Source organism: Bombina bombina, chromosome 3 (genome assembly GCF_027579735.1).
Source record: "Bombina bombina isolate aBomBom1 chromosome 3, aBomBom1.pri, whole genome shotgun sequence".
NCBI lineage: Eukaryota > Metazoa > Chordata > Amphibia > Anura > Bombinatoridae > Bombina > Bombina bombina.
Window position 1 is genome coordinate 146,869,179 of NC_069501.1, and position 25,377 is coordinate 146,894,555.

The 25,377-nt window shown below is 36.6% G+C and overlaps 1 protein-coding gene across 1 annotated transcript in view; it reads left to right on the top strand.

The window, feature by feature from the left end:
* Positions 1-25,377, top strand: part of TMPRSS15 (transmembrane serine protease 15) — an 839,864-nt gene that overhangs the window by 406,575 nt on the left and 407,912 nt on the right. The window contains exons 15-16 of the mRNA XM_053705190.1: positions 2,591-2,693; positions 14,217-14,367. Of these exons, the coding sequence (XP_053561165.1) occupies positions 2,591-2,693; positions 14,217-14,367 (254 nt within the window). The remainder of the gene's footprint in view (positions 1-2,590; positions 2,694-14,216; positions 14,368-25,377) is intronic.

A 25,377-nucleotide genomic window follows, 5' to 3' on the forward strand; every position in this document is an offset into this window, starting at 1 on the left:
AACACTTCTAGAATGAACTTGTTTGAAAGTTATGATTTTAAAAGAAGTGTATCGTACAGTTTTGTGTGATATTGCTTTTTATTTTCATATGTAATACAATGAGATTATAGATGCCAGACATCAAAATTCTGTTCTGTGCAACAAGAAAAAAAAAAAAAACAGATTTGATAGGCTTGTGCATTAGATTTAAAAACAAAATTGTATGTTGAATTCCCTTGTAAGTTAAAAGGACATTAAACATTTTATTATTTTGTGTAAAAAGTGTGCTTTGCCCCACTCTCCCTAGGGATGTCAAATAACATAACCCTGTAACATAGATAGATAGATAGATAGATAGATAGATAGATTGATTGATTGATTGATTGATTGATTGATTGATAGAAAGATAGAGAGAGGGAGGGGTGAGAGTGAGAGGGGGAGAGAGAGTGAGAGAAAGAGATGATAGATAGATAGATAGATAGATAGATAGATTCTAGATAGCTAGACAGAGATGATAGATAGATAGATGATAGATTTAAAAAGCAATACAAAAAGGTAGCTGCTCTCATACTTGCAGAATATTATTTGACTACTGGTAAAGTCAATATGATTGTTATTAAAAAGAAGTGACAAGATGGAAACCCTATTGACTCCTATTTATGACATGGAGGAAACCACAGCACATAAACCCCCAAACTACTAAGATAAATTGCTTTATTTAAATAAGCAATAAACTAATTTTTATGCAATCACATATTAATTGTAAGGATCAACAGATGTTCATTAATTACAGCATCAGTTATTGTTGTGGCTAGACAGCCAGGGGTGAGGAATATTACCCCAGCTTTTCTTCCTGCATACTCGTTTTATCCCTTCTTATTGATTTAAATGGTGTAACTTATCAAAGAGCTGAAGATATTTCACCTGAGTTTTCAGTGAGGAGTTGCATGGGGTACACAATCCCACTGGCTTTTTAAATAGCTGCCTGACAATACATGCTAAATATTGTAACAAATAAATAAAAATGTACATTTGGATAGAGATGTGGATGCCCCCCTAGTATGTGTAAAAATAATGCAACAGGATCACTTTAAATAGTGGGTGCCCATATATCTTTCATTTTTTAAAGGGACACTGTACCCAATTTTTTTCTTTCATGATTCTGATAGAGTATGACATTTTAAGCAACTTTCTAATTTACACCTATTATCTTCCTTCTCTTGGTATCTTTATTTTAAATGCAAGAAAGTAAGTTTAGATGCCGGCCCATTTTTGGTGAACAACCTGGGTTGTCCTTGCTGATTGGTGGATAAATTCATCCACCAATAAAAAAAGTGCTGTCCAGAGTTCTGAACCCCCAGAAAAGCTTAGATTCCTTCTTTTTCAAATAAAGATAGCAAGAAATCGAAGAAAAATTGATAATAGGAGTAAATTAGAAAGTTGCTTAAAATGTCATACTCTATCAGAATCACGAAAGAAAAAAATTGGGTAAAGTGTCCCTTTAAGTAGGTAGTTATTTTTAAGTAGGTTGCAAGTAGGAGGTTTCACACTTTTTTTTCTTCAATAATACCAATGAGATAATATATTGCTGCCGCTTCTTTTAAATCAATTTCATCATGCCTATAACCCAATGGGAAGAAACTATGAGACAACAAAAAAGAATGATGTTCTCTATTAAGAAAAATAATTTAACCTTGACCTACCCTATGTGCTAGTACTTCTCACTTGTGCTATATTGTACAGTAATAGCTACCATGCCTTCTCATAACACTTTTATTTAAAAAAAAAAAAAAAATCCAAATCAGGGGGTTATCTCAAAATAGATCATATCAACCAAAAACCTTACACAACTGTATATTAACAAATTCAAATACACAAATACTGTCTTATTCAAATTGTCCAAAAATAAAAATTATTAGAATAAAAATTAGAATGAATAGGAAATATAACTAACATAACTATTCAAATGATTTTACCTAACAGACAACTCAACTATTTCTTTCCTTAAGCTGTTTTTTTTTTTTTTTTTAAATGACGTGGAAGCTTAACTAAATTCATATTGAAGCAAAAATAATACATCCTTTTAAATTCTACTGCTTTCCAAAATTCAAATATTATACATTTATTTGTCTCTTCTCAACATATATTATTTGTTAGTCTGATACATTATTTGCAAAAGTTGTCAAATCCATTAGGTTTAATCTTTTAGCTAAAAAAAACTACATGACACACAAATAATTTAAATGAAACCATGCTCTGGTAAAACTACTATAAATTAGAAATTAACATTATTTAAGGTGCTTGCAGTGCACCAAACTAATTAAGCTATCCAGCTGTTTGACATTAAAGATAGTATCAGAACATTACAGTTGTTTCTTCAAGGTGTATATATTTGTAATTACGGTATATAGATCCTTTAATAACATATACCTGTATTTGAAAGTAAAAATAAATATGCATTTAAATAAACGCATAGCTTTGCTTCTTTATTATAGCCAATTATAATTGTACTTATATTTACTTTGCAAACTGGGTAATTAAATTAAATTTAGCATTCTAATAAATGTTATTGATACTGTTTCATTTACCTTATTTTCGTTATTTTCCACAGGACATTATATATCAACACCAACTGGACCAGGATTTAGTGAAACAGTTCGGCTTTTAAGCCTTCCTTTAATTCTAACAACAGAACCCTCATGTTTAAGTTTCTGGTATGTTACTATTATAAAAAGAAAAATTATATTTTATTTTCTTAAATTAGAAAGGGCTAACAGCAAGAGTCACTACAAAGCCATTTATATTCCTAAAGAACGTGGCCATAGTGAGAATGACAACCTAATTAACATTTTGCACAAGGTTAACTAGTTTATATCTTCAGAGTCAGCAAGGCAATTTTGATGAGGAATATGAGCAAATCAATAAAAATAAATCTACAATTTGCTTTTTTGCTTTATTTTTTATCTTTCCTATATACTTTAGTTCCAATTTCTTAAACACAAGATTGGTTAGTAAGTTTTACTGCATAATTTTATTTTTATATATTTAAGAACTGTACTATATTTAAAGAGCTGTTAAAAAAGTAAATCTACACTTTGTAGATTAGGGAGCTAGCTAAAGTAACATGAACCCCAATTTTTTCTTTTGTGATTTAGAAAGAACATTACATTTTAAATAACTTTCCAATTTATTTCAGTTATCTAATTTGCTTTATTCTCTTGAAATCCATTGTTGAAAATGATATCTAAATAGGCCCAGTAGCTGCTGATTGGTGGCTGCACATAGATGGCTTGTGTGATTGGCTCATCCATTTTATTTTCTATTTCTTTAACAAAGGATACCTAAAGAATGAAACAAATTAGATAATATAAGTAAATTGCATGTTGTTTAACATTGTATTCTCTATCGGAATCATAAAATAAACATTTTGGGTTTCATGGCCCTTTAAAGAGACATATGCAATTTTAAATGAATTGAATAGGGTACAATACAGCACCTAGTTCTGTGTTTTACAGTTTGTAAATATATGCATTTTTGAGGTACATTTATGTCATTATGTTCTAGTGTTCTAGGGTTCTCCAGGAGTTTCCATCATTTTGCCTTCTTTCCTAGAATGCAAAGCTTTCCTGTGGACATATGTTTTTTTCTAGGCTACACCCACCTTGCCCATTCTCTTTTAATTCTGGAATCCTGCTGTCATTACTTATATTGCCTCCTGTTGCCTATTCCCAATACAGTGTATTGCTGGCCTTATCAGCTTGCTGTTCTCTGCTGACCATTACCTGCTATTGTGTTTTGATGGCCATTGTACAGTACTGTGATCTGCTGGTCATTACTTACTCGTGTAACTGATTGTCTATAACCTGGTCTAGATTTCTACCACCCTGGATGTTGCTCAGATATTAATATTTAACTAGACTTCTGCCAGATTTAAATCTCATATACCTCATATCCCTGCCTCTAATCTCTCTTAAAGGGACAGTATAGACCAAAATAAACTTTCATGATTTAGATAGGGCATGTAATTTTAAAAAAAAATCCAATTTACTTCTATCACCAATTTTGCTTTGTTCTCTTAGTATTCTTAGTTGATAGCTAAATCTAGGAGGTTCATATGCTAATTTCTAAGCCCCTGAAGGCCGCCTCTTAGCTCAGGGCATTTTGACAGTTTTTTACCACTAGAGGGTGTTAGTTCATGATTTCATATAGATAACACTGTGCTCATGCACGTGGAGTTCCTAGGAGCCCACACTGATTGGCTAAAACGCAAGTCTGTCAAAAGAACCGAAATAAGAGGCAGTTTGCAGAGGCTTATATACAAGGTAATCACAGAGGTAAAAAGTGTATTAATATAACTGTGTTGGTTATGCAAAACTGGGGAATGGGTAATAAAGGCATTATCTATCTTTTAAAGAATAACAATTCTTCTGTAGACTGTCCCTTTAATTCTTTTCATCCTTCTGGCTACTATTTTCTGAGCGACATTCTTGTATAGATAACACAGAGACACATATATGATTTATGTATATACTTATTTTTTCCTAAAGAAACGACTTATTTTGTTGCCCTGTAAATGACCTCTGAAAACCCTAGATGTTAAATAGGGACAAGTAACACTTGACTAGTTTTAGATGCTTGATCCGTGTAGTAAAAACACTAAGCTGTAAACATGATACCAGTGTAAACTGTTTAGAGGCAGGGAGATTTCAGAAAGTGTTCACTCTCTCTTCCCTAGATAAATGTACAGTATATGAGTAATATAGTTAGAACTATGCATCTAAACATTTAATCTCATTAAAGGGACATGAAACCCAAATGTTTCCTTTCATGATTTCAGATAGAGCATGCAGTTTTAAAAAAACTTTCTAATTTACTTGTATTATCAAATTGTCTTTGTTCTCTTAGTATCTTCTGTTGAATAAAGCTTGAGTGTGCATGTTTCTGAAGGATTATAATGGTAGCAGTTTTGCAAATATGTTATCCATTTGCAGGAGCACTAGAGGGCAGCACTATTCCCTGCCATGAGGGGCTCCAGAAACCTACCTAGGTATCTCTTCAACTAAAAATACCATGGGAACAAAGCAAATTTCTTAATAGATGTTAATTGGAACTTTTTCAAAAATTGTATGTCCTGTCTGAATAACAAAATTATTTATTTGGGTTTAACATCCCTTTAAATTAGTAAAGAAATCTAAGATCATCTAAACTAATTATGTATTAATTCAATTGTTTTTTTACCTAGCCTAATGAAATGGTATTGGGTACTTGTAAAGTGCGGCTAATCACCCGTAAGGGTCTCAAGGTGCTGCTCATTTTATCGACCTCGGAAGGATGAAAGTCTGAGTGGACCTCACCGGGGATTGAACCTACAACCCTTGGGTTGCTACAGAGCTCAGCCACAGTGCCTTAGCATGCTAAGCTATCTGTTCGGCATTTGGTATTTTATACCACAAAAATGTATGAGTTTTATTGATCGGAACAGCCAATAGAATGCAAGCTCAATCTGATTGGCTGATTGGATCATCCAATCGGATTGAACTTGAATCTGATTGGCTGATTGAATCAGCCAATCAGATGTTCTTACCTTAATTCCGATTGGCTGATAGAATCCTATCAGCCAATCGGAATTCGAGGGATGCCATCTTGGATGACGTCATTTAAAGGAAACTTCATTCGCCCATGACACGACCTCAACATTGTCTCCTACGCCGACAACACCCAGCTAATCATCTCATTCACCAGTGACCCCACCACCGCCAAGAGAAATGTCCACTGTGATAACCTCGCAATGTACTTCCACCGCAAGATCATCGACATCTATGACAGCTTCGCGCCCCAGAACTCAACCAACACCGCCTACCCACCAACTCCCACCGATACCTCACCCAAATACACCACCGCCTACCCCCCACGGACCATCTGGAGCCCCCTTACCACAGAGGACACCATCAGAATCATGAGATCGATCCACTCCGGAGCACCCTCGGACCCATGCCCGCATCACAAAGCGGGTTCCATAGCTCCCGAGCTCTGCAGCGCCATCAACTGCTCCATCGAAACTGTCAACTTCCCGGATGATTGGAAGCATGCAGAATTAAAACCCCTACTGAAAAAACCCACGGCTGACCCCAATGATCCGAAGAACTACCGCCCAATCTCTTTGCTCCGCCTTTGCAGCCAAAGTCATCGAAAAGTCAATCAATGAGCAACTCGTTGACTACATCGAAGCCAACCACACCCTGGACCCCTCCCAATCCGGTTTCAGGAGCAACCACAGCACCGAAACCACCCTCGACAGATGACATCCTCACCCTTCTCGACTGAGGAGAGACCGCCGCCCTCATTCTCCTAGACCTCTCAGCAGCATTAGACACTGTCTCCCACCTCACCCTCCTCAACGACTACATGATGTTGGTATACGCGACAAAGCCCTGGAATGGATCACCTCCTTCCTCACCGGCAGAACCCAGAAAGTTAGACTCCCACCCTTCACCTCCAAGCCCACAGAAATCAGCTGCGGTGTACCCCAAGGCTCTTCACTGAGCCCCACCCTATTTAACATCTACATGGCCCCTCTCACCGCCATCGCCCGATGAGACAACCTCAACATTGTCTCCTACGCCAACAACACCCAGCTAATCATCTCACTCACCAGTGACCCCACCACCGCCAAGAGAAACGTCCACGAAGGGCTGACAGCAGTCGCCACCTGGATGAGCTACAACTGCCTAAAGCTGAACGCAGACAAGACCAAAGTCCTCCTCTTCAGTCCCACCACATCCGCTTGGAATAACTCCTGGTGGCCCACAGCCCTCGGACACCCTCCAACCCCCACCAACCATGCACGAAATCTAAGCATCATCCTGGACTCATCGCTCTCCATGGATCGGCAAATCAACGCCGTCTCTTCTGCATGCTTCCACACACTCCACCTGCTGCAAAAGATCTTCAAAGGGATCCCAACCGAGACCAGGAAGATTATCACTCACGCCCTCGTCAGCAGCCGACTGGACTATGGTAATGCACTCTACGCCGGCACCACCATCAAGCTCCAAAATAGACTGCAGCGCATCCAGAGCACCTCGGCCAGACTAATCATTGACATCCATCGTCAATGCCACATCACCAAATACCTGCGGGACCTGCACTGGCTCCCCATCAACAAAAGAATAACCTTCAAGCTTCTCACTCATGCATTCAAGGCCCTCCACAACATCGGTCCCGAATACTTGAACCACCGTGTTACCTTCTACACCCCTGCCAGACAACTTCGATCAGCAGAACAAGCCCTCGCAGTCATCAACCACATCAGGAAAACCACAGCGGGAGGCAGATCCTTCTCTCACCTGGCAGCCAAGACTTGGAACACCCTCCTGCTGCACCTAAGACAAGCTACCGCCCTAAGTTCAGAAAGGACCTCAAGACCTGGCTCTTCGACTGAACTGCAACCCTCAGCGCCTTGAGACCCTTATGGGGTGAATAGCCGTGCTTTACAAGAACCCAATAGAATAGAATAGAATACCGCGTTCTCAGAGCTCCGGTAACTGTTTCGCAAAACAAAAAAGTGTCACAAAACACATCAAAAATACATTATAGGGTACAGTTGCACTCTTAATAACACCATCTAATAAAACTATTACAAATAAAATTGCACACAAAAGTTATAAAGGCTCACAGATATGAGGTCGCAGGCAAAGGGCTTTAACATTAAGATACATACATACATATACATGTCTAATGATGTATATGTAAGTATATATATATATATATATATATATATATACAGTATCTCACAAAAGTGAGTACATCCCTCACAATTTTGTAAATATTTTATTATATCTTTTCATGTGACAACACTGAAGAAATTACACTTTGCTACAATGTAATGTAGTGAGTGTACAGCCTGTATAACAGCGTAGATTTGCTATCCCCTCAAAATAACTCAACACACAGCCATTAATATCTAAATCAATGGCAACAAATTGAGTACACCCCTAAGTGGAAATGTCCAAAATGGGCCCAAAGTGTCAATATTTTGTGTGGCCATCATTATTTTCCAGCACTGCCTTAACCCTCTTGGGCATGGAGTTCACCAGAGTTTCACAAGTTGCCATTACAGACCTCTTCCACTCCTCCATGACAACATCATGGAGTGCTCCCCCACTTTCCGTTTGAGGATGCCCCACAGATGCTCAATAGGGTTTAGGTCTGGAGACATGCTTGGCCAGTCCATCACCTATACCCTCAGCTTCATTAGCAAGACAGTGGTCGTCTTGGAGGTGTGTTTGGGGTTGTTATCATGTTGGAATACTGCCCTGAGGCCCAGTCTCTGAAGGGAAGGGATCATGCTCTGCTTCAGTATGTCACAGTACATGTTGGCATTCATGATTCCCTCAATGAACTGTAGCTCCCCAGTGCCAGTAGCACACATGCAGGCCCAGACCATGACACTCCCACCACCATGCTTGACAGTAGGCAAGACAAACTTATCTTTGTACTCCTCACCTCGTTGCCACCACACATGCTTGACACCATATGAACCAAATAAGTTTATCTTGGTCTCATCGGACCACAGGACATGATTCCAGTAATCCGTGTCCTTAGTCTGCTTGTCTTCAGTAAACTGTTTGCGTGTTTCTTGTGCATCATCTTTAGAAGAGGCTTCCTTCTGGGACAACAGCCATGCAGACCAATTTTATGCAGTATGCAGCGTATGGTCTGAGTGCTGACAGACTGACCCCCCACCCCTCCAACCTCTGCAGCAATGCTGGCAGCACTCATACGTCTATTTCCCAAAGACAACCTCTGGATATGACGCTGAGCATGTGCACTCAACTTCTTTGGTCGACCATGGCGAGGCATGTTCTGAGTGGAACCTGTCCTGTGAAACCACTGTATGGTCTTCCCCACTGTGCTGCAGCACAGTTTCAGGGTCTTGGCAATCTTCTTATAGCCCAGGCCATCTTTATGTAGAGCAACAATTCTTTTTTTCAGATCCTCAGCGAGTTGTTTGCCATGAGGTGCCATGTTGAACTTCCAGTGACCAGTATCAGAGAGTGTAAGAGCGATAACACTAAATTTAACACACCTGCTCCCCATGCACACCTGAGATCTTTGTAACAATAATGAGTCACATGACCCTGGTGAGGGAAAATGACTAATTGGGCCCAATATGGACATTTCCACTTAGGGGTGTACTCACTTTTGTTGCCAACGGTTTAGACATTAATGGCTGTGTGTTGAGTTATTTTGAGGGGATAGCAAATTTACACTGTTATACAGGCTGTACACTCACTACTTTACATTGTAGCAAAGTGTAATTTCTTCAGTGTTGTCACATGAAAAGATATAATAAAATATTTCCAAAAATGTGAGTGGTATTCTCTACTGTATATATATATATATATATATATATATATATATATATACATATTTATATATATATATATATATATATATAGAAATATATATAGAAATATGTATTTATAATTAAGTAGAACATATTCTTCCATGTGAAGAACATTGGAATTTGAAATATTCATATTTTCATGTTGAGTTAGTGCCCTGGGAAATATGTGATCAGGTTTGGCGCAAGTTGGATGCTCGTTTTTTTTTCAACTTTTTTGCTCCATTGACTTCTATGGGGGAATAAGTTATTGCATGCTCGATATTATAAGTTCACCTAAAATATGGAAAGTAGACAGCTTGAGTTTGGTTTTAAAATATTGGATGGAATTTACTGAAAATATTAAGGGAAAGCAATTTTTATTTCACTGTAAACTACTTTCCTTTTTACTGTAAGTCTAGTTAATTATTTCCTTACAGGGAAAAGGAAACCAATTAAATTGTATTGATCTACATTTTTTTTCCAGGGGCTAAGTGTGTTGAAAATAATATACAGAATAATAGTTCTGGTATTATTTATAATTAAAATATACTGGAGTTCCCTTATTTCATCAGCAACCATTTTTTTATAAAAAAAAAAGCTTGCAATACTTGTTCAATCCAAAGCAAAACGTCCCCTCAAGGTTGTAGACAAAGAGTTGACAAAGAACAGATTAAAGAAATAGGGAAACAGACATGAAAGGGCAGATAATAATTTATGGTCTGCCTTTGTTTATAGCGCTGCGGAATCTGGTGGCGCTCTACAAATAACCAATAATAATAATTAATTAATAATTAATGTCAAAATTAAACTTTTGTGGTTCAGACAAGAATGCAATTATAAAAATGTTACACAGTCTTTGTATGTGGACATTTTTTTGGCACTTGTTTCTACTGAGCATGTGCAAGAGTTTTACAGTGTATCTACACTATAATCGCGTTTGTAACGCTTCCGTCGGTGTCGCCAGTTGCGCATGCATCCTCAAAGAAATGTTGGCTGTGTGAGGCAGCCAAAAGAATGTTGACTGCACACACAGCCAAAAGAATCGCTGAATCCTGGTGGATTCCAAAAATGATAGGGTGTTGAAAGAATCCACCGCAGCGTAGGCAAACCTGAAGCCTTAAAAAAAAAAAATGCAACCGCACAAAATAACTAAAAAACACTTAACAGCCCACAATAAATTAAAAAATACATGTAACCGCCCGCACGAAGTATAACAAAAAAAACTAACCTCCCGCACAAAGTATTAACAAACATCGAAACCGCCAACTCCCACATCGCAAAACAATAAAGTAATTAACCCCTAATCCACAAATAACATAATTAAAATATTAACTCTTAAACCGCCAACCCCCCACTACGCAATAAACCTAATTAATCTATTAACCCCTAAACCGCAAAACCCGCACATCGCAATAAACATATTTAACCTATTAACCCCTAAACCGACAAACCTCCACATTGCAATAAACCTAATTAACCTATTAACCCCTGTACAGCCAACCGACAACACAAATAACTAATTTAATTACTAAGCCCCCTAACCTAACACCCCCTAAATTATCCCCAATTACTACTAAATTACAATTAAAATAAAAAATCCTAACATTAAATTGCAAAAAATTAAAAACAAAATAATCAAAATAAAAATACCCCCAAATCTAGACTACCAATAACAATTAAAAGTGCCTTTTGTAGGGCATTGCCCTAAGTTAAACAGCTCCTTCTTTTACGTTTAAAAATTACTAAATCCCCCTAACAGTAAAGAAACCCCACCCACCAAACCCCCCAAAATAAAAAAAACCTAACACTAAAAAAAAATAAACTACTCATTGCCCCTAACGGGGCATTTGTATGGGCATTGCCCTTAAAAGGGCATTCAGCTCTTTTACTGCCTTTAAAAGGGCAATCAGCTCTTTTCCAGCCTATTAAATCCCTGATCTGAAAAAAAAAAGAATCTTAACACTAAGCCCCAAATAGGCACTTACTGTTCCTGAAGTCCGGCGGAGAAGGTCTTGTTCCAGGCAGCTCCATCATCTTCTATCTTCATCCAGAGCAAAGGTGGCGCTGAGCGGAGGTGCAGAGTTGGCTTTACCGATGCGTGGATACTCAGCGGCGGTCCTCAGCAGCATGGAGGCTCCTTTTTATGCGATCATCCGTTACACACTGAAGATTGAATGCAAGGTACCCCATATATTTATTGGAGTACCTTGCATTCCTATTGGCTGAAATTTTGAAATCAGCCAATAGGATGAGAGCTACTGAAATCTTTTTGGCTGATTTGAACAGGCAATAGGTTTCCAATAGCTCTAATCATAGTGGCTGATTTTAAAATTTCAGCCAATAGGATTGCAAGGTAACCGAAATTGATTGCGGTACCTTGCATTCAATCTTTAGTGTACAATGGATATCGGATGAAGAGGAGCCTCCATGCTGCTGAGGAACGCCGTCGCGGTCCACCACCGAGGACCGCCACTGAGGACTGTCGCCTTTGAGTACCGCTGCTGAGGATCCACGTATCGGGAAGACAGATCTGCACCTCCGCGCCGCCTTCATCGGGATGAAGATAGAAGATGATGGAGCCGCCTGGAAAAAGACCTTCTCCGCTGGACTTCAGGAACGGTAAGTATCTATTTGAGTCTTAGTCTTAGGCTTTTTTATTTAAATTTTTTAGGTTTTTTTTTTTAGATTAGGGTTTTTTTGGGCTTGTAAAAGAGCTGATTGCCCTTTAAAGGGCAGTAAAAGAGCTCAATGCCCTTGTAAGGGCAATGCCCATACAAATGCCCCTTTCAGGCATTTTACTTTTTTTATTTTTTGTAACTTTAGCTTGGGGTTTTTTATTTTTTCAACATAGACTGCCCTCTGGGCAGGCTTATCGCCTAGTACATATATAAGTCTGATTTGCTGATGGCTGTCACATGATACAGGAGGCAGGAAAGTGAAAAAAAAAAGAAAATAGTCAGAAACAAATCCAATGCTGATTTGAATAAGTGCTATTGCATTGTCCTTTTATTATACATGTGTTAATTATACAATGCTACTGTATTTAATGGTATTTTAAAGGTACAATAAAAACCTTGACAATTTTATAAAACATGTTTAGTTATAATATTTAATGATTTATTTTGTCCCCTTTTCATGTAATTTAGCTCTGAAATTTGAGCAATTCATAATTCTGAGAACTTGAAATGCTTTTGCTGACTTTTCATGGCTAACTATGCTACATATAAGTATCTAATTGGATGTATTAGGTAACAACTGTAAATCAATGAATTTTTATTATGACTGTGGCTAGCCTTATTGTCTGTGGACTTAAGCCCAGATGGACTCCTCCAAATAAGCCAAATGGTGGGAGGTATAGCAACATAACAGAAATGCCTTATTTTTAAAAGATGTTTACTATCCCTTTAAATTTAACTTCCTGTATTACTGTGAATTAAAGAAAAAAACATTGCTTCCCAAAAACACGAAGCATTTATCTACATTGTTAACCCCATAATTTTGTAATCAAAATGCAAAATGTGCATGATCAACAACAATCAAAATAACCCTTTCCTAGGTTTAGCGATTACATCATTATAGAGCATGTATTTTGATTGATCCCTTTTCATAGTATGTAGGGATGTTAATAGGTGGTGTATGCGATTAACCTTTGCTTTTAAACCCTAGAGCACTGGTTTTCACTTGGGTGAGAGCAGGTAAAATAACCATGTTTACTAATCAGATGATTATTTCACTTGTGCTCCAGTTCAGATATCCTCAAAATGTGGCCTGTTAGGGAGGCCTGCGGACAGGTGTGAATCAGTATAGCAGGCATGTGTTTTTGGAAATCAATTTTGCTAAAAAATATTTAGTGTAAAAAAAGTACTTATTGTTACTATTTTAACTTTAATTAATCAACCAGGAAGTAATTGTATCTGTTTGGTGACATTGCTATCCAATGTGGCAGAGGGTATTTTCTGTATGTTTTACCCATGCGCAAAAGCAAAATGATATTGAAAAACTTTTGGAGGTATTTAGTAGTTAGGCAAAAAGTGTTGTCCAGGGTTTATCAAATCCTTTTAAATGCTGACATTTATTTGTGAAAATTGACCCTATCAAATGTATTGTTAAGTATTGAGAATTTGAATAGTAATCAGTAAAACAGAACCAGAGCATGCTAAAATATAGGACCACTGAAATGATATTGAAAAAAAAAGTGCTGCCAGTAAACAATGACAATGACAGGTTGTGACTCATCAACAGCCATTAACATGATGATAATTGTAAGCAGATAGCTTGTGATCAGCCCTATATCTTTAAAGGAGTTATTGGCAAGCACCTGCACCTGTGGCTCCTGATTGGCTCAATAGTGCTTTTCTGTTTGGACAGTGCAATTGCTTGTTACCTAAAAGTGAGACTTTACCTAGGTCTTTAAGCCCTTTGCAATAGTTAAACACATAGCTAGAGTTGGTATTTCTGTATGGTCTGTGGTTAGTCTGCATTTACATGGTTTATAATAAAATACACAGTAATCGGTTAAATTAAAGCACATGCTCATTTATATCTGTCCCTAATTGCCCACTGCAAAGGAGTCCAAGGATATAAGGTGCGCCAGGATTTTCAATGGATGTAACTCTGAAATGCTTTTCATTGCAAAATCTTGTAAAAAGTGCTAAAAATATCAGTTTTTAAACATTTAAAAATATTAATTTTGAATTCACACATTTTGCATTGTAATGTCTAATTTATTATAAGTAAATCAGTTAAAAAAATAATGCTCGTAAGGTATGACTGAGAACTGTTCAAAAAAAAATATGTAAGTCTTTATGTACTTAACTTCATATCTGACCTTTAACATGTTAAATTCTAGGTACCACATGTATGGCGTACATGTTTACCAGTTAAGTGTTCTTATTTTATTCGAAAATAACACAGAAATAACTGTATTTCAAAAACAAGGAAATTATGGTCCGAACTGGAATTATGGACAGGTCACCCTAAATGACACATCTGGCATTGTGGTTAGTAAACTTATTCAAATGTTCATGTTGTAAGAGCTATTATTTATTTTTAGAGCAGAATACTGTAGACTTTGTAGAAGGGTAATGAGCACTTAAGAAAAATGATAATGCATATTAAAACAGTCAGAGAAAGGTTACTTCTTTATATGCAGATAGCTGTAAGTCAAAGATTTAGGAATATAAAATAGGTAAGTATAAGATAGATTACGAGCACCACGCTAACCCGAAATCTGTTTTGTCTTGGCTTTTGCGCACAACAGAAATAGAACGAGTATTACGAGTTGAAAGTAAATGCATTTGCTCAAGGGCAATTTATGCTCATCGAGTTAGCATGACTTGAGAGCTCGCGTAAAGGGTAGGGGAAGAAAAAAATTGCATTAAACACAACATAAATACATTCAAAAGTACAATTGCACTCATATGAACTCATATGAACACTATCTGATAAAAAAATATTTAAAAAAAATATTACAAAGTTATAAGGGCTCAAATATATAAGATGCATAGTATAAGGCAGGGTTTCTTTTTATTTAATGTGATTTCATTTAATATAATGGTTCAAACAAAATGTTAGTGATGTTGTTATACAAGGAATACTATTCAGCTTTTGAAATGTATGTTTTCCCTATAACCTGTATGTCCAATCTGTGTTGCTATTTTTTTTAACTACATGCAATATTGCTTTTATACAAAGGTAATAATAACTGCAATTCATAGGGAAGATATTTTACCTCACAATTTCTTCACCTCAGCAGAGTAAGTTCTGTGTAAAAAGTTATACTCAGCTGTTGCCAGCTGCAGGTAAAAATAAATGAAGAAATGAATAGCAGCCAATCAGCATCAACAGTGCTGAGGTCATGGACTCTTTTACTGTGATCTCATGAGATTTGACTTAACTCTCCTGAGATTTCATTGTAAACTTCCTTAAGCTGAATAGGTAAATAAGATGAAAATACATGTAAGCTCACTCCTTCTGCTGTCCCGGGACAGACATACTGATTTGTTGCTTAGAAGTCCTTTACAATGGGATGTGGCTACTGAGAAACTTTTGAGGTAAAATATATTTCTTTTTTACATAGAGATGTTCAGGTGATATTTTCTAGTCAGCTTTTTACGGCTATACTGCATCACTTTCAAGTGTTTAAACATTTGAGTATTATGGCCCTTTAATTCCCTACACAGCACCACTAATAAGAAATCTTCTAACACTCAATTATCTGCCCATAGCTAACATAATAAAACCATTCTAATCCTACACTGTAAATGGTAAAAACACAACTCTACTTAAAAAACACATCTTGCCTGAAGTCATTTTGAAGGGATACCACCCTACAGCCTATTTTGATCTTTAGTAGCAGGGTCGTTCATTTTCATGCTCATCCTTCTTCTATTCTGGCTATTCTAATGGACTCCCTCCTCTCTTTATAGTAAAGTTTTCATCCCTGATTGGTTCATCTGGTTAACTAGCTGGCACTGTGAATTAACAGGTCCATCAGTTACTAAAAATAAGAGACTATAACAGGCCTATCCTTATCAGGTATATCCTTAGAATCTGTGTCCGTATAATTTAATTCAATTATCTGAGAACCCCATTACAACTAGATTGCATACCAAATAGGCTGGGTAAATGTCTAAAACTATAAACTAAGTGGAGTTCTAAAGAAATTCCAAAACACAAGACTGTGGAGTGAAACTAAAATTGGGTATTAAGTTGAAAAATATGTTATCATTGTTATGAAAAAGCAGTGCTCAATCATTCATTTTGCCCAAAAATGTATGTTAATACAGTTTTAGTTGAGACTGAAAATAGCAGGAAATGCATGTTTGTGCACAGGTAATCCCCAAGGATCAGCTGCTCACTAGCTGATAAGAACAAGACTTACAGATATATAGGTGAACCTTCAGATGTACAAAAAACATGTTTCAGTAAGCACATTAATCTCCATTTTTTTGAAAAACTGTTGCACAATTTGAAAACCTCTCTTTTCGATTTAACAAAAAAATAATGTAAAGGGTCATGAAACCCCATATTTTTCTTTTGTGATTTAGATAGAAAATACAATTTAAAAAAAAAGTTTCTAATTTACTTCTATTGGCTGATCCAATCAGCCAATCGAATTGAACTTCAATCCGATTGGCTGATTAAATCAACCAATCAGATGTTTCCTACCTTAATTCCGATTGGCTGATAGAATCCGCCAATGGGAATTTGTTTGAGGGACGCCATCTTGGATGACGTCATTTAAAGGACCAGCCATTCGTCGGGTAGTCGCCGGCCTAGAAGGATGTTCCGCGCCGGAAGTCTTCAAGATGGAGCCGTTCCTCGTCGGATGGATGAAGATAGAATATGCCGCTTGGATGAAGATGTCTGCCGGTCCGGATGTCCTCTTCTGCCCAGATAGGATGAAGACTTCTGCCGGTCCGGATGTCCTCTTCTGCCCCATCAGATGACCACTGGTGCCCGGCTGGGTGAAGACGGCTCAAGGTAGGGTGATCTTCAATGGGGTAGTGTTAGGTTTTTAAGGTGGGATCGGGTGGGTTTTAGAGTAGGGGTGTGTGGGTGGTGGGTTGTAATGTAGGGGGGTATTATATTTCTTTTTTTACAGGTAAAAGAGCTGATTACTTTAGGGCAATGCCCCGCAAAAAGCCCTTTTAAGGGCTGGTAATAGAGCTGATTATTTTGGGGCAATGCCCCGCAAAAGGCCCTTTTAAGGGATATTTGTAATTTAGTGTAGGGTAGGGGATTTTATTATTTTGGGGGGCTTTTTTATTTTATTAGGGAGATTAGATTAGGTGTAATTAGTTTAAAATATTGTAATTTCTTTTTTATTTTCTGTAATTTAGTGTTTTTTTTCGTAATTTAGTTTATTTAATTAAATTGTATTTAATTGTAGGTAGTTTAGGTAATTAATTTAATTATAGAGTAGTGTTATTTGTAATTGTAACTTAGGTTAGGGTTTATTTTACAGGTATATTTGTATTTATTTTATCTAGGTAGTTATTAAATAGTTAATAACTATTTAATAACTATTGTGCCTAGTTAAAATAAATACAAAGTTGCCTGTAAAATAAAAATAAATCCTAAAATAGCTACAATGTAACTATTAGTTATAGTGTAGCTATATTAGGTTTTATTTTATAGGTAAGTATTTAGTTTTAAATAGGAATAATTTATTTAATTATAGTAATTTTATTTAGATTTATTAAAAATAGATTTAAGTTAGGGGGGTGTTAGGCTTAGGGTTAGACTTAGGTTTAGTGGTATATAAATTTAATATAGTATCGTCGATGTTGGGGGCGGCAGATTAGGGGTTAATAATTGAAGGTAGGTGGCGGCGATGTTAGGGACAGCATATTAAGGGTTAATAACAAATTTTATAGTGTTTGCGAGGTGGGAGTGCGGCGGTTTAGGGGTTAATACATTTATTCTAGTGGCAGCGATGTCCGGTCGGCCGATTAGGGGTTAATATTTGTAGGTAGGTGGCAGCGACGTTGGGGGTGGCAGATTAGGGGTTAATAACTATAATGTAGGTGTCGGCGATGTTAGGGGCAGCAGATTAGGGGTTCATAGGTATATAGTGGCAGATTAGGGGTTAATAATATAATGCAGGTGGCGAGGATGTCGGGGGCAGCAGATTAGGGGTTAATAAGTGTAAGGTTAGGGGTGTTTAGACTCGGGGTTCATGTTAGGGTGTTAGGTGTAGACTTAGAAAGCATTTAGTTTCAGCCCCATTGTTTCCTATGGGGAGATCGTGCACGAGCACGTTTTAGCCAGCTTAATGCTACCGTAAGCAACGCTGGTAATACAGTGAGAAGTGGCTCAACGCTCACTTTTCTGAGGCTAACGCAGCCATTCATAGAACTTGTAATACCAGCATTGTTTAAAGTGAGCGCTGGAAAAAAAAGGCTCGTTAGCAACGCAAGTTTTTACCGACAAAACTCGGAATCTAGCAGTATATGTTTTAAAATATTTTTGAGTAAAAAATGTTAACTAAAGCTAACTTAAAATGTAAAAGGAAAGTATACTGTGATTTTTTTTCTCCCCTTTAATGTGTTCCCAGTGTTCCATTTTACCTGCTAGAGTGTCTTAAATTGTTCACAAATAGCTCCTTTACCTTTAATGAGGTCAGCTCTGCATGGGAACTCATTTGATTAGGTTATTGTCAACTATCAACTAGCAGATACAGCTATTTCATGTACAAAAATATAATAAAAGGAACAATTCCTATACATTTTAAACTCTGCAGCTGTTATAACAAGTCGTTGTAAACAATGTGGGCCAGATTACAAGTGGAGCGCTAATCAACGCTCCTGCTCGAGCGCTAACTGCGCTAGAAGTAAGCTTTGAGTTGAAAATAAACTGTTTTTGCTTGTGCTAAAAAGCGAAAAAAGCAGAACTTCCAATATTGCGTGCACATTCACGTATTCCCCCATAAATATTCAATGGAGAAAAAAAGTGGAAAAAACCTAACACCCTACTCTTGGTCAAACCTGATCAAATATTCTCCAATGCGCTATAACCCGAAATGAAAATATGAATATTTCACATTCCAATGTTCTATTTATTCAGAAGTACATATATATATATATATATATATATATATATATATATATATATATATATATATATATATATATATATATACAGTATACATATATAAAATATTTTGATACAATATATATATATATATACATATATGTATGTGTATATATATATATATATATATATATATATATCTGTTTATAAATACATAGAACATGTTCTGCTATGTGCAAAACATTGGATTGGGAAATATTTATATGAAATATTTATATGAAATATATAGTTAGAACCTTTATTAAATATGAATATTGCAAGGATATGCTTTACCATGTTTTCAGCTACTTGACAGCAAAGAGCTTCAATGAATTTATATATTTGTCTATGGCATCTATTTATCAAAGCGTCAACTTGCCTGCATTCGACGGCACCAATACGCTCACCTAAGATCGCCTAACATGGCTGCCGTGGACCTGAATATGTTCTCCGTAATTATCAAAAAAGCTGTCAAAAAGCTGCGCACCAAGTACAGTGCAATGAGCAGTGGACTGTTGTTAACTAACATTCATTGATCTCCCTGCTCTTCGGCTTTTTACAGCTTTCTTGGTACCCTGTCACTAAACACCCACACTATACTATACTGTTTACCCCCTATACCGCCGCTCCTGAACCCCGCCGCAACACTAATAAATGTATTAACCCCTAAACTGCCGCTCCCAGAGCCCACCACAACTAAATAAAGTGTTTAACCCCTAAACCGCCGCTCCCAGACCCCGCCACAACTAAATACAATTATTAATCCCTAAACCGCCACTCCCAGAGCCCACCACCACCTACATTATACTTATTAACCCATAATCTGCCCCCCCTACACCGCCACCACCTACCCCCTTTTATTAACCCCTAATCTGCTACCCCCAAATATATTACATTTATTAACCACTAAACCTAAGTCTAACCCTAACCCTAACACCCCCTAACTTAAATATAATTTAAATATATCTAAATAAATATTCCTATCATTAACTAAATAAATCCTATTTAAAACTAAATACTTACCTATAAGTAATAGTTACATTGTAGCTATCTTAGGGTTTATTTTTATTTTACAGGCAACTTTGTCTTTATTTTAACTAGGTACAATAGTTATGAAATAGTTATTAACTATATAATAAGTTCCTAGTTAAAATAAAGACAAATATACCTGTAAAATAAAACCTAATCTAAGTTACAATTACACCTAACACTACACTATAATTAAATAAATTCCCTAAACTAAATACAATTAAATACAATTAAAAAATTCCAAACTATCATCACCACATCAATACTTTCATCAAAATACTTTGCACAGTCACAAGAATATGCATTGCCAAGTATTGGAGAGAAAGAGCACCAACATGGCAGGAAGTTTTAGATAGAATTAATATGACACATAAACTCCATGAAGCCGCAGCTTCTATCCTGGGAAATGTAGATACATACCACAAAATATGGTTTTACTGGTTAATGCAAACAAGATGAAGTGCTAACACTCGCAAGGCCCTAAATTATAGATACAGACAGACAATTACTATGTATTGGAGAAAACTTACATGGGAGGGTTTTAGCAGACGTTTTAGCCCCCATAAGGAATATAGCCTTTAATGTACTAATTAGCATTGACACACAAGACTGCTTTTCAAATGACCACTTATTATTTTGTATTTTGTTCTTTGTTCTTACTTTTTTTTTTTTTTTAGGTTTTATTTAAGTTGTTCCTTTTTTACCAGTTTTTGAAAATAATATGAAGGATATCTCTCTTAGATATTGTTTTGCCCTGTACATCAGATTGGGATTGGTCCTTAATGCCTGTGACAAAAGCATATTGTACTGTATAACATGACATAGTATGGACATTGTGGACTAATATCTCAACTTACAATCAATGGTAATGTTCGATACAGAAGATGGATGATGTGCATTTACCACATTGATGTACTGTCTAATGACCCCATGATGTACTGAAATATCAATGTTTATCAATATGTGATGTGATGTACTTTGCATAATAAAAAATATTTTAACATAAATACAATTTAAAAAAATTATCTAAAGTACAAAAAAACCCCACTAAATTACAGAAAATAATAAAATAATTAAAGATTTTTAAACTAATTACACCTAATCTAATCCTCCTAACAAAATAAAAAAGCCCCTCAAAATAAAAAAAAGCCCTACCCTACACTAAATTACAAATAGCCCTGAAAAGGGCCTTTTGTGGGGCATTGCCCCAAAGTAATAAGCTCGTTTACCTGTAAAAAAAAAAATACAAACCCCCCAAACATTAAAACCCACCACCCACACAAACAACCCTACTCTAAAACCCACCCAATCCCCCCTTAAAAAAACCTAACACTAACCCCTTTAAGATCACCCTACCTTGAGTAGTCTTCACCCAACCAGGCTGAAGTCCTCCACGAAGCCGGCAGAAGTGGTCCTTCAGACGGGCAGAAGTGGTCCTCCAGACGGGCAGAAGTCTTCATCCAGACGGCATCTTCTATATTCATCCATCCGACGCGGAGCAGCTCCATCTTCAAGACATCTGATGTGGAGCATCCTCTTCAAACGACGTCCAACTGAAGAATGAAGGTTCCTTTAAATGATATCATCCAAAATGACGTCCCTTCAATTCCAATTGGCTGATAGAATTCTATCAGCCAATCGGAATTAAGGTAGGTAAAATCCTATTGGCTGATGCAATCAGCCAATAGGATTGAGGTTCAATCCTATTGGCTGATCCAATCAGCCAATAAGATTGAGCTCACATTCTATTGGCTGATTAGATTAGGTGTAATTAGTTTAAAAATCTTGCAATTATTTTATTATTTTCTGTTATTTAGTGGGGTTTTTTTGTACTTTAGATTATTTTTTTAATTGTATTTAATTGTATTTAGTTTAGGGAATTTATTTAATTATAGTGTAGTGTTAGGTGTAATTGTAACTTAGGTTAGGTTTTATTTTACAGGTATATTTGTTTTTATTTTAACTAGGAAGTTATTAAATAGTTAATAACTATGTAATAACTATTGTACCTAGTTAAAATAAATACAAAGTTGCCTGTAAAATAAATATAAACCCTAAGATAGCTACAATGTAACTATTAGTTATATTGTAGCTAGTTTAGGGTTTATTTTATAGGTAAGTATTTAGTTTTAAATAGGAATTATTTAGTTAATGATAGGAATATTTATTTAGATATATTTAAATTATATTTAAGTTAGGGGGTGTTAGGGATAGGGTTAGACTTAGGTTTAGGGGTTAATAAATTTAATATAGTGATGGCGGTGTAGGAGGGGCAGATTAGGGGTTAATAAATATAATGTAGGTGGCGGCGGTGTAGGGGGCAGCAGATTAGGGGTTAATAAATATAATGTAGGTGGCGGTGGGCTCCAGGAGCAGCGGTTTAGGGGTTAATATGTTTATTTAGTTGTGGTGGGGTCCGGGAGCGGCGGGATAGGGGTTAATAAGTTTTATTTAGGTGGCGGCGGTTTCAGACGGCAGATTAGGGGTTAATAAGTATAATGTAGGTGGCGGCAGTGTAGGGCAGGGCAGATTAGGGGTGTTTAGACTCAGGGTACATGTTAGGGCGTTAGGTGTACACGTTTCCATAAGAAACAATGGGATATCGGGCAGCAGTGAACATAGCTCTCGCTGCTTTTCGTCTCCCATCCGACTCCAGGGCGGCAGATTGAAAACCTGGTATGCTGGGCCGGAATAGTGCCGAGTGAATCTGGTGGATATTTGAAAGCTTCCAAAAGTAGTCAGATTGTGCCAAACTTGTGTTCGGAACATCTGTAGTGACGTAAGCATCGATCTGTGTCAGACTGAGTCCGGCAGATTGTATGTTACGTCACCAAATTCTACTTTTGCCGGTTTGTAGGGTTTGATAACTAAGGCGAATCAGGCTTGCCACAAATACACTGCAGAATTCCAGCGTATTTGCAGTTGACGGCTTGATAAATACATGCCTATATATCTATACATATGTATTTATGTGGGTATATATGTCTGTAAATACAAATATACACATATACATACATAAATGCATATGTAGACATATATAGACACACACATATATATATATATATATATATATATTATATAAATACTTACATATACATTTTAGACATGTGTATTTCAATGTTAAAGCCCTTTTCCTGCCTTTTTTGTCTCTAACATCTGAGATCTCATATATTTGAGTCTTTATAACCTTTGTGTTTAATACTTATTTTTAAATAATTGTATTAGATGGTGTAATTATGAGTCTAAGTGTACTTTTTAATGTATTTTGTATGTGTTTTATGCAACTATTTTATTTGGGGAACACTTAACCAGAGCTCTGACGACGTGGTAATCATTCTAGCGTAAATAGCAATTGTGCTCAAGCGATCGCGTTTACTTTCAACTCGTATTAAGAGTGCCCACACCAGCGATAAACCCCTTATAGCTTGCGTGCTCTACTAGTAATATGGCCCATTATGGGCAAACCAATTTTACAGCACACTGTTGCTTTAATTTTAAACTAGCTGTAAATGTAGGCTCCATACTTCATTACTCATTCACATTGGCTAATCAGTGCATTGGTTGAAATATCCTTTTAATGTCCATTTACCTGAGACATCAAGGAGGTTTAGAAGTGTCAATCACTCATATGTATCCATTATTGACTATGAGAAGAATCTATTCTACTGTAATTTGTTAGAACATGTAATTTGTTAGATCATGTAATTTGTGCTGATTTTTACTGATCCTAGCTTAGGATAAAAGGATTTAAACATGTGCCACTCAGAGGCTGCGAACATTCCAATTGGCTCACAGTTCATGTCCTGCTCAGGAGCTGCCGTTATTGCAATGTCCGAGTGGAACTCTACATGTGTGTTTAATCTCCTCGTACTTTATATAAATATTTTTTGCATTAGAATGTGCATGTCATTTTTTCCTTGGGTTAAGGGTGTGTGCCTATGTACTGTCATTAATGGTACAGTAAAGTGATAACTAAACTTTCATAACTCATAGCATGCAGTATTAAACAATGTTTCAATTTACTTCTATTATCAAATTTACTTAGTTATTTTAGTGTCCTTTGTTGAAAAGTCAGTTCAAGAGCAGCAATGCACTATTGGGAGACAACAGAGCACATCGGCAGGGCCAATGACAAGAGGAAGATATGGGCAGTCACCAATTACCAACTAGCTCCCAGTAGAGCATTGCTGCTTCTGAGCTACCCAGGTATGCTCTTCAATGAAGGAGAGCAAGAGAATGAAACTAATTTGATAATATAAACAAACTAAAAATTTGTTAAAATTGCATGCTTTGGGGTATATTTATTAATGTGCGAGCGGACATGATACAATGTAGCGTATCATGTCCCCTGCACATTGATAAATGCAGACAGCATATTTCGGCATTTATCATTACACCAGCAGTTCTTGTGAACTGCTGGTGCAATGCCGCCCCCTGCAGATTCGGAGTGTCAATCAACCCGATCGTATTAGATTGGGTTGATTTCTGTCCGCTGCCTCAGAGCAGGCAGACAAGTTATGGAGCAGCGTTCTTTAGACCTATAGGCTTGCCGGAAACAAGGGGCATCAAGCTCCATACGGAGCTTGATAAATTGACCCCTCTGTATCAGTCATGAAATTTTAATGTATGTCTGTTATTCTAATCAAAGGGGATCCTAGAAAAGCTTTTACAACCATTTGTGTCATGACTGCACAAGCATTATGTAATTAATTTCAGTGAGAAATTCAAAGTTTGTGAAAAAGTTAACAATTTTTTTTTTTTAAATGATCGAATTTGGCGGGGAAATAATGGCATGAAATATACCAAAATTGGCTTAAATCAATGCATTGGGTTGTCTGCTTAAAAAAATATATAAAGTTTTGACAGGTAAATAAAAAAAACAAGAGCTCCATTTATTAAGTAGCGGATGCTGCTTCAGAGCCCCATTGTTTAAGAAACGGAAGTTAAGAAATAGTGGTCATAAGACCATTGCTCCTTAACTTGTCAGCCACCTTTTAGATATGATCGGGGTGATTGAGGGCCCCTGCTAGGGGCATCATTGCATAAGCATTTCACTAGAAATGCTTGTGCAACATTAAATGCCGACAGCGTATGCTGTCGGCATTTAGCGAGGTCAAGCTAACATGATTCTCTACAGCGAATCATGTCCTCTCTCCTTTTGTTAAATTTACCCCCAAGGCTCTATTTCTGTTTAAATGGAGTGATAGCAAAAATGCTAAAAATTCTCCGGTATTTTGTGCAAATTCTTCTCTGAAAGTCCCGGTAGTGAAGGGTTAATATAAGATTTTAAGGTTTAAAATGCAAGATAAATTTCAGATAAAATGGTGGTTGCCATCTATTTTACACACACACGGTGACAAGATAGAGTTTTTGGATAGATCATCTCATAAAGTTCCAGTGTCTAT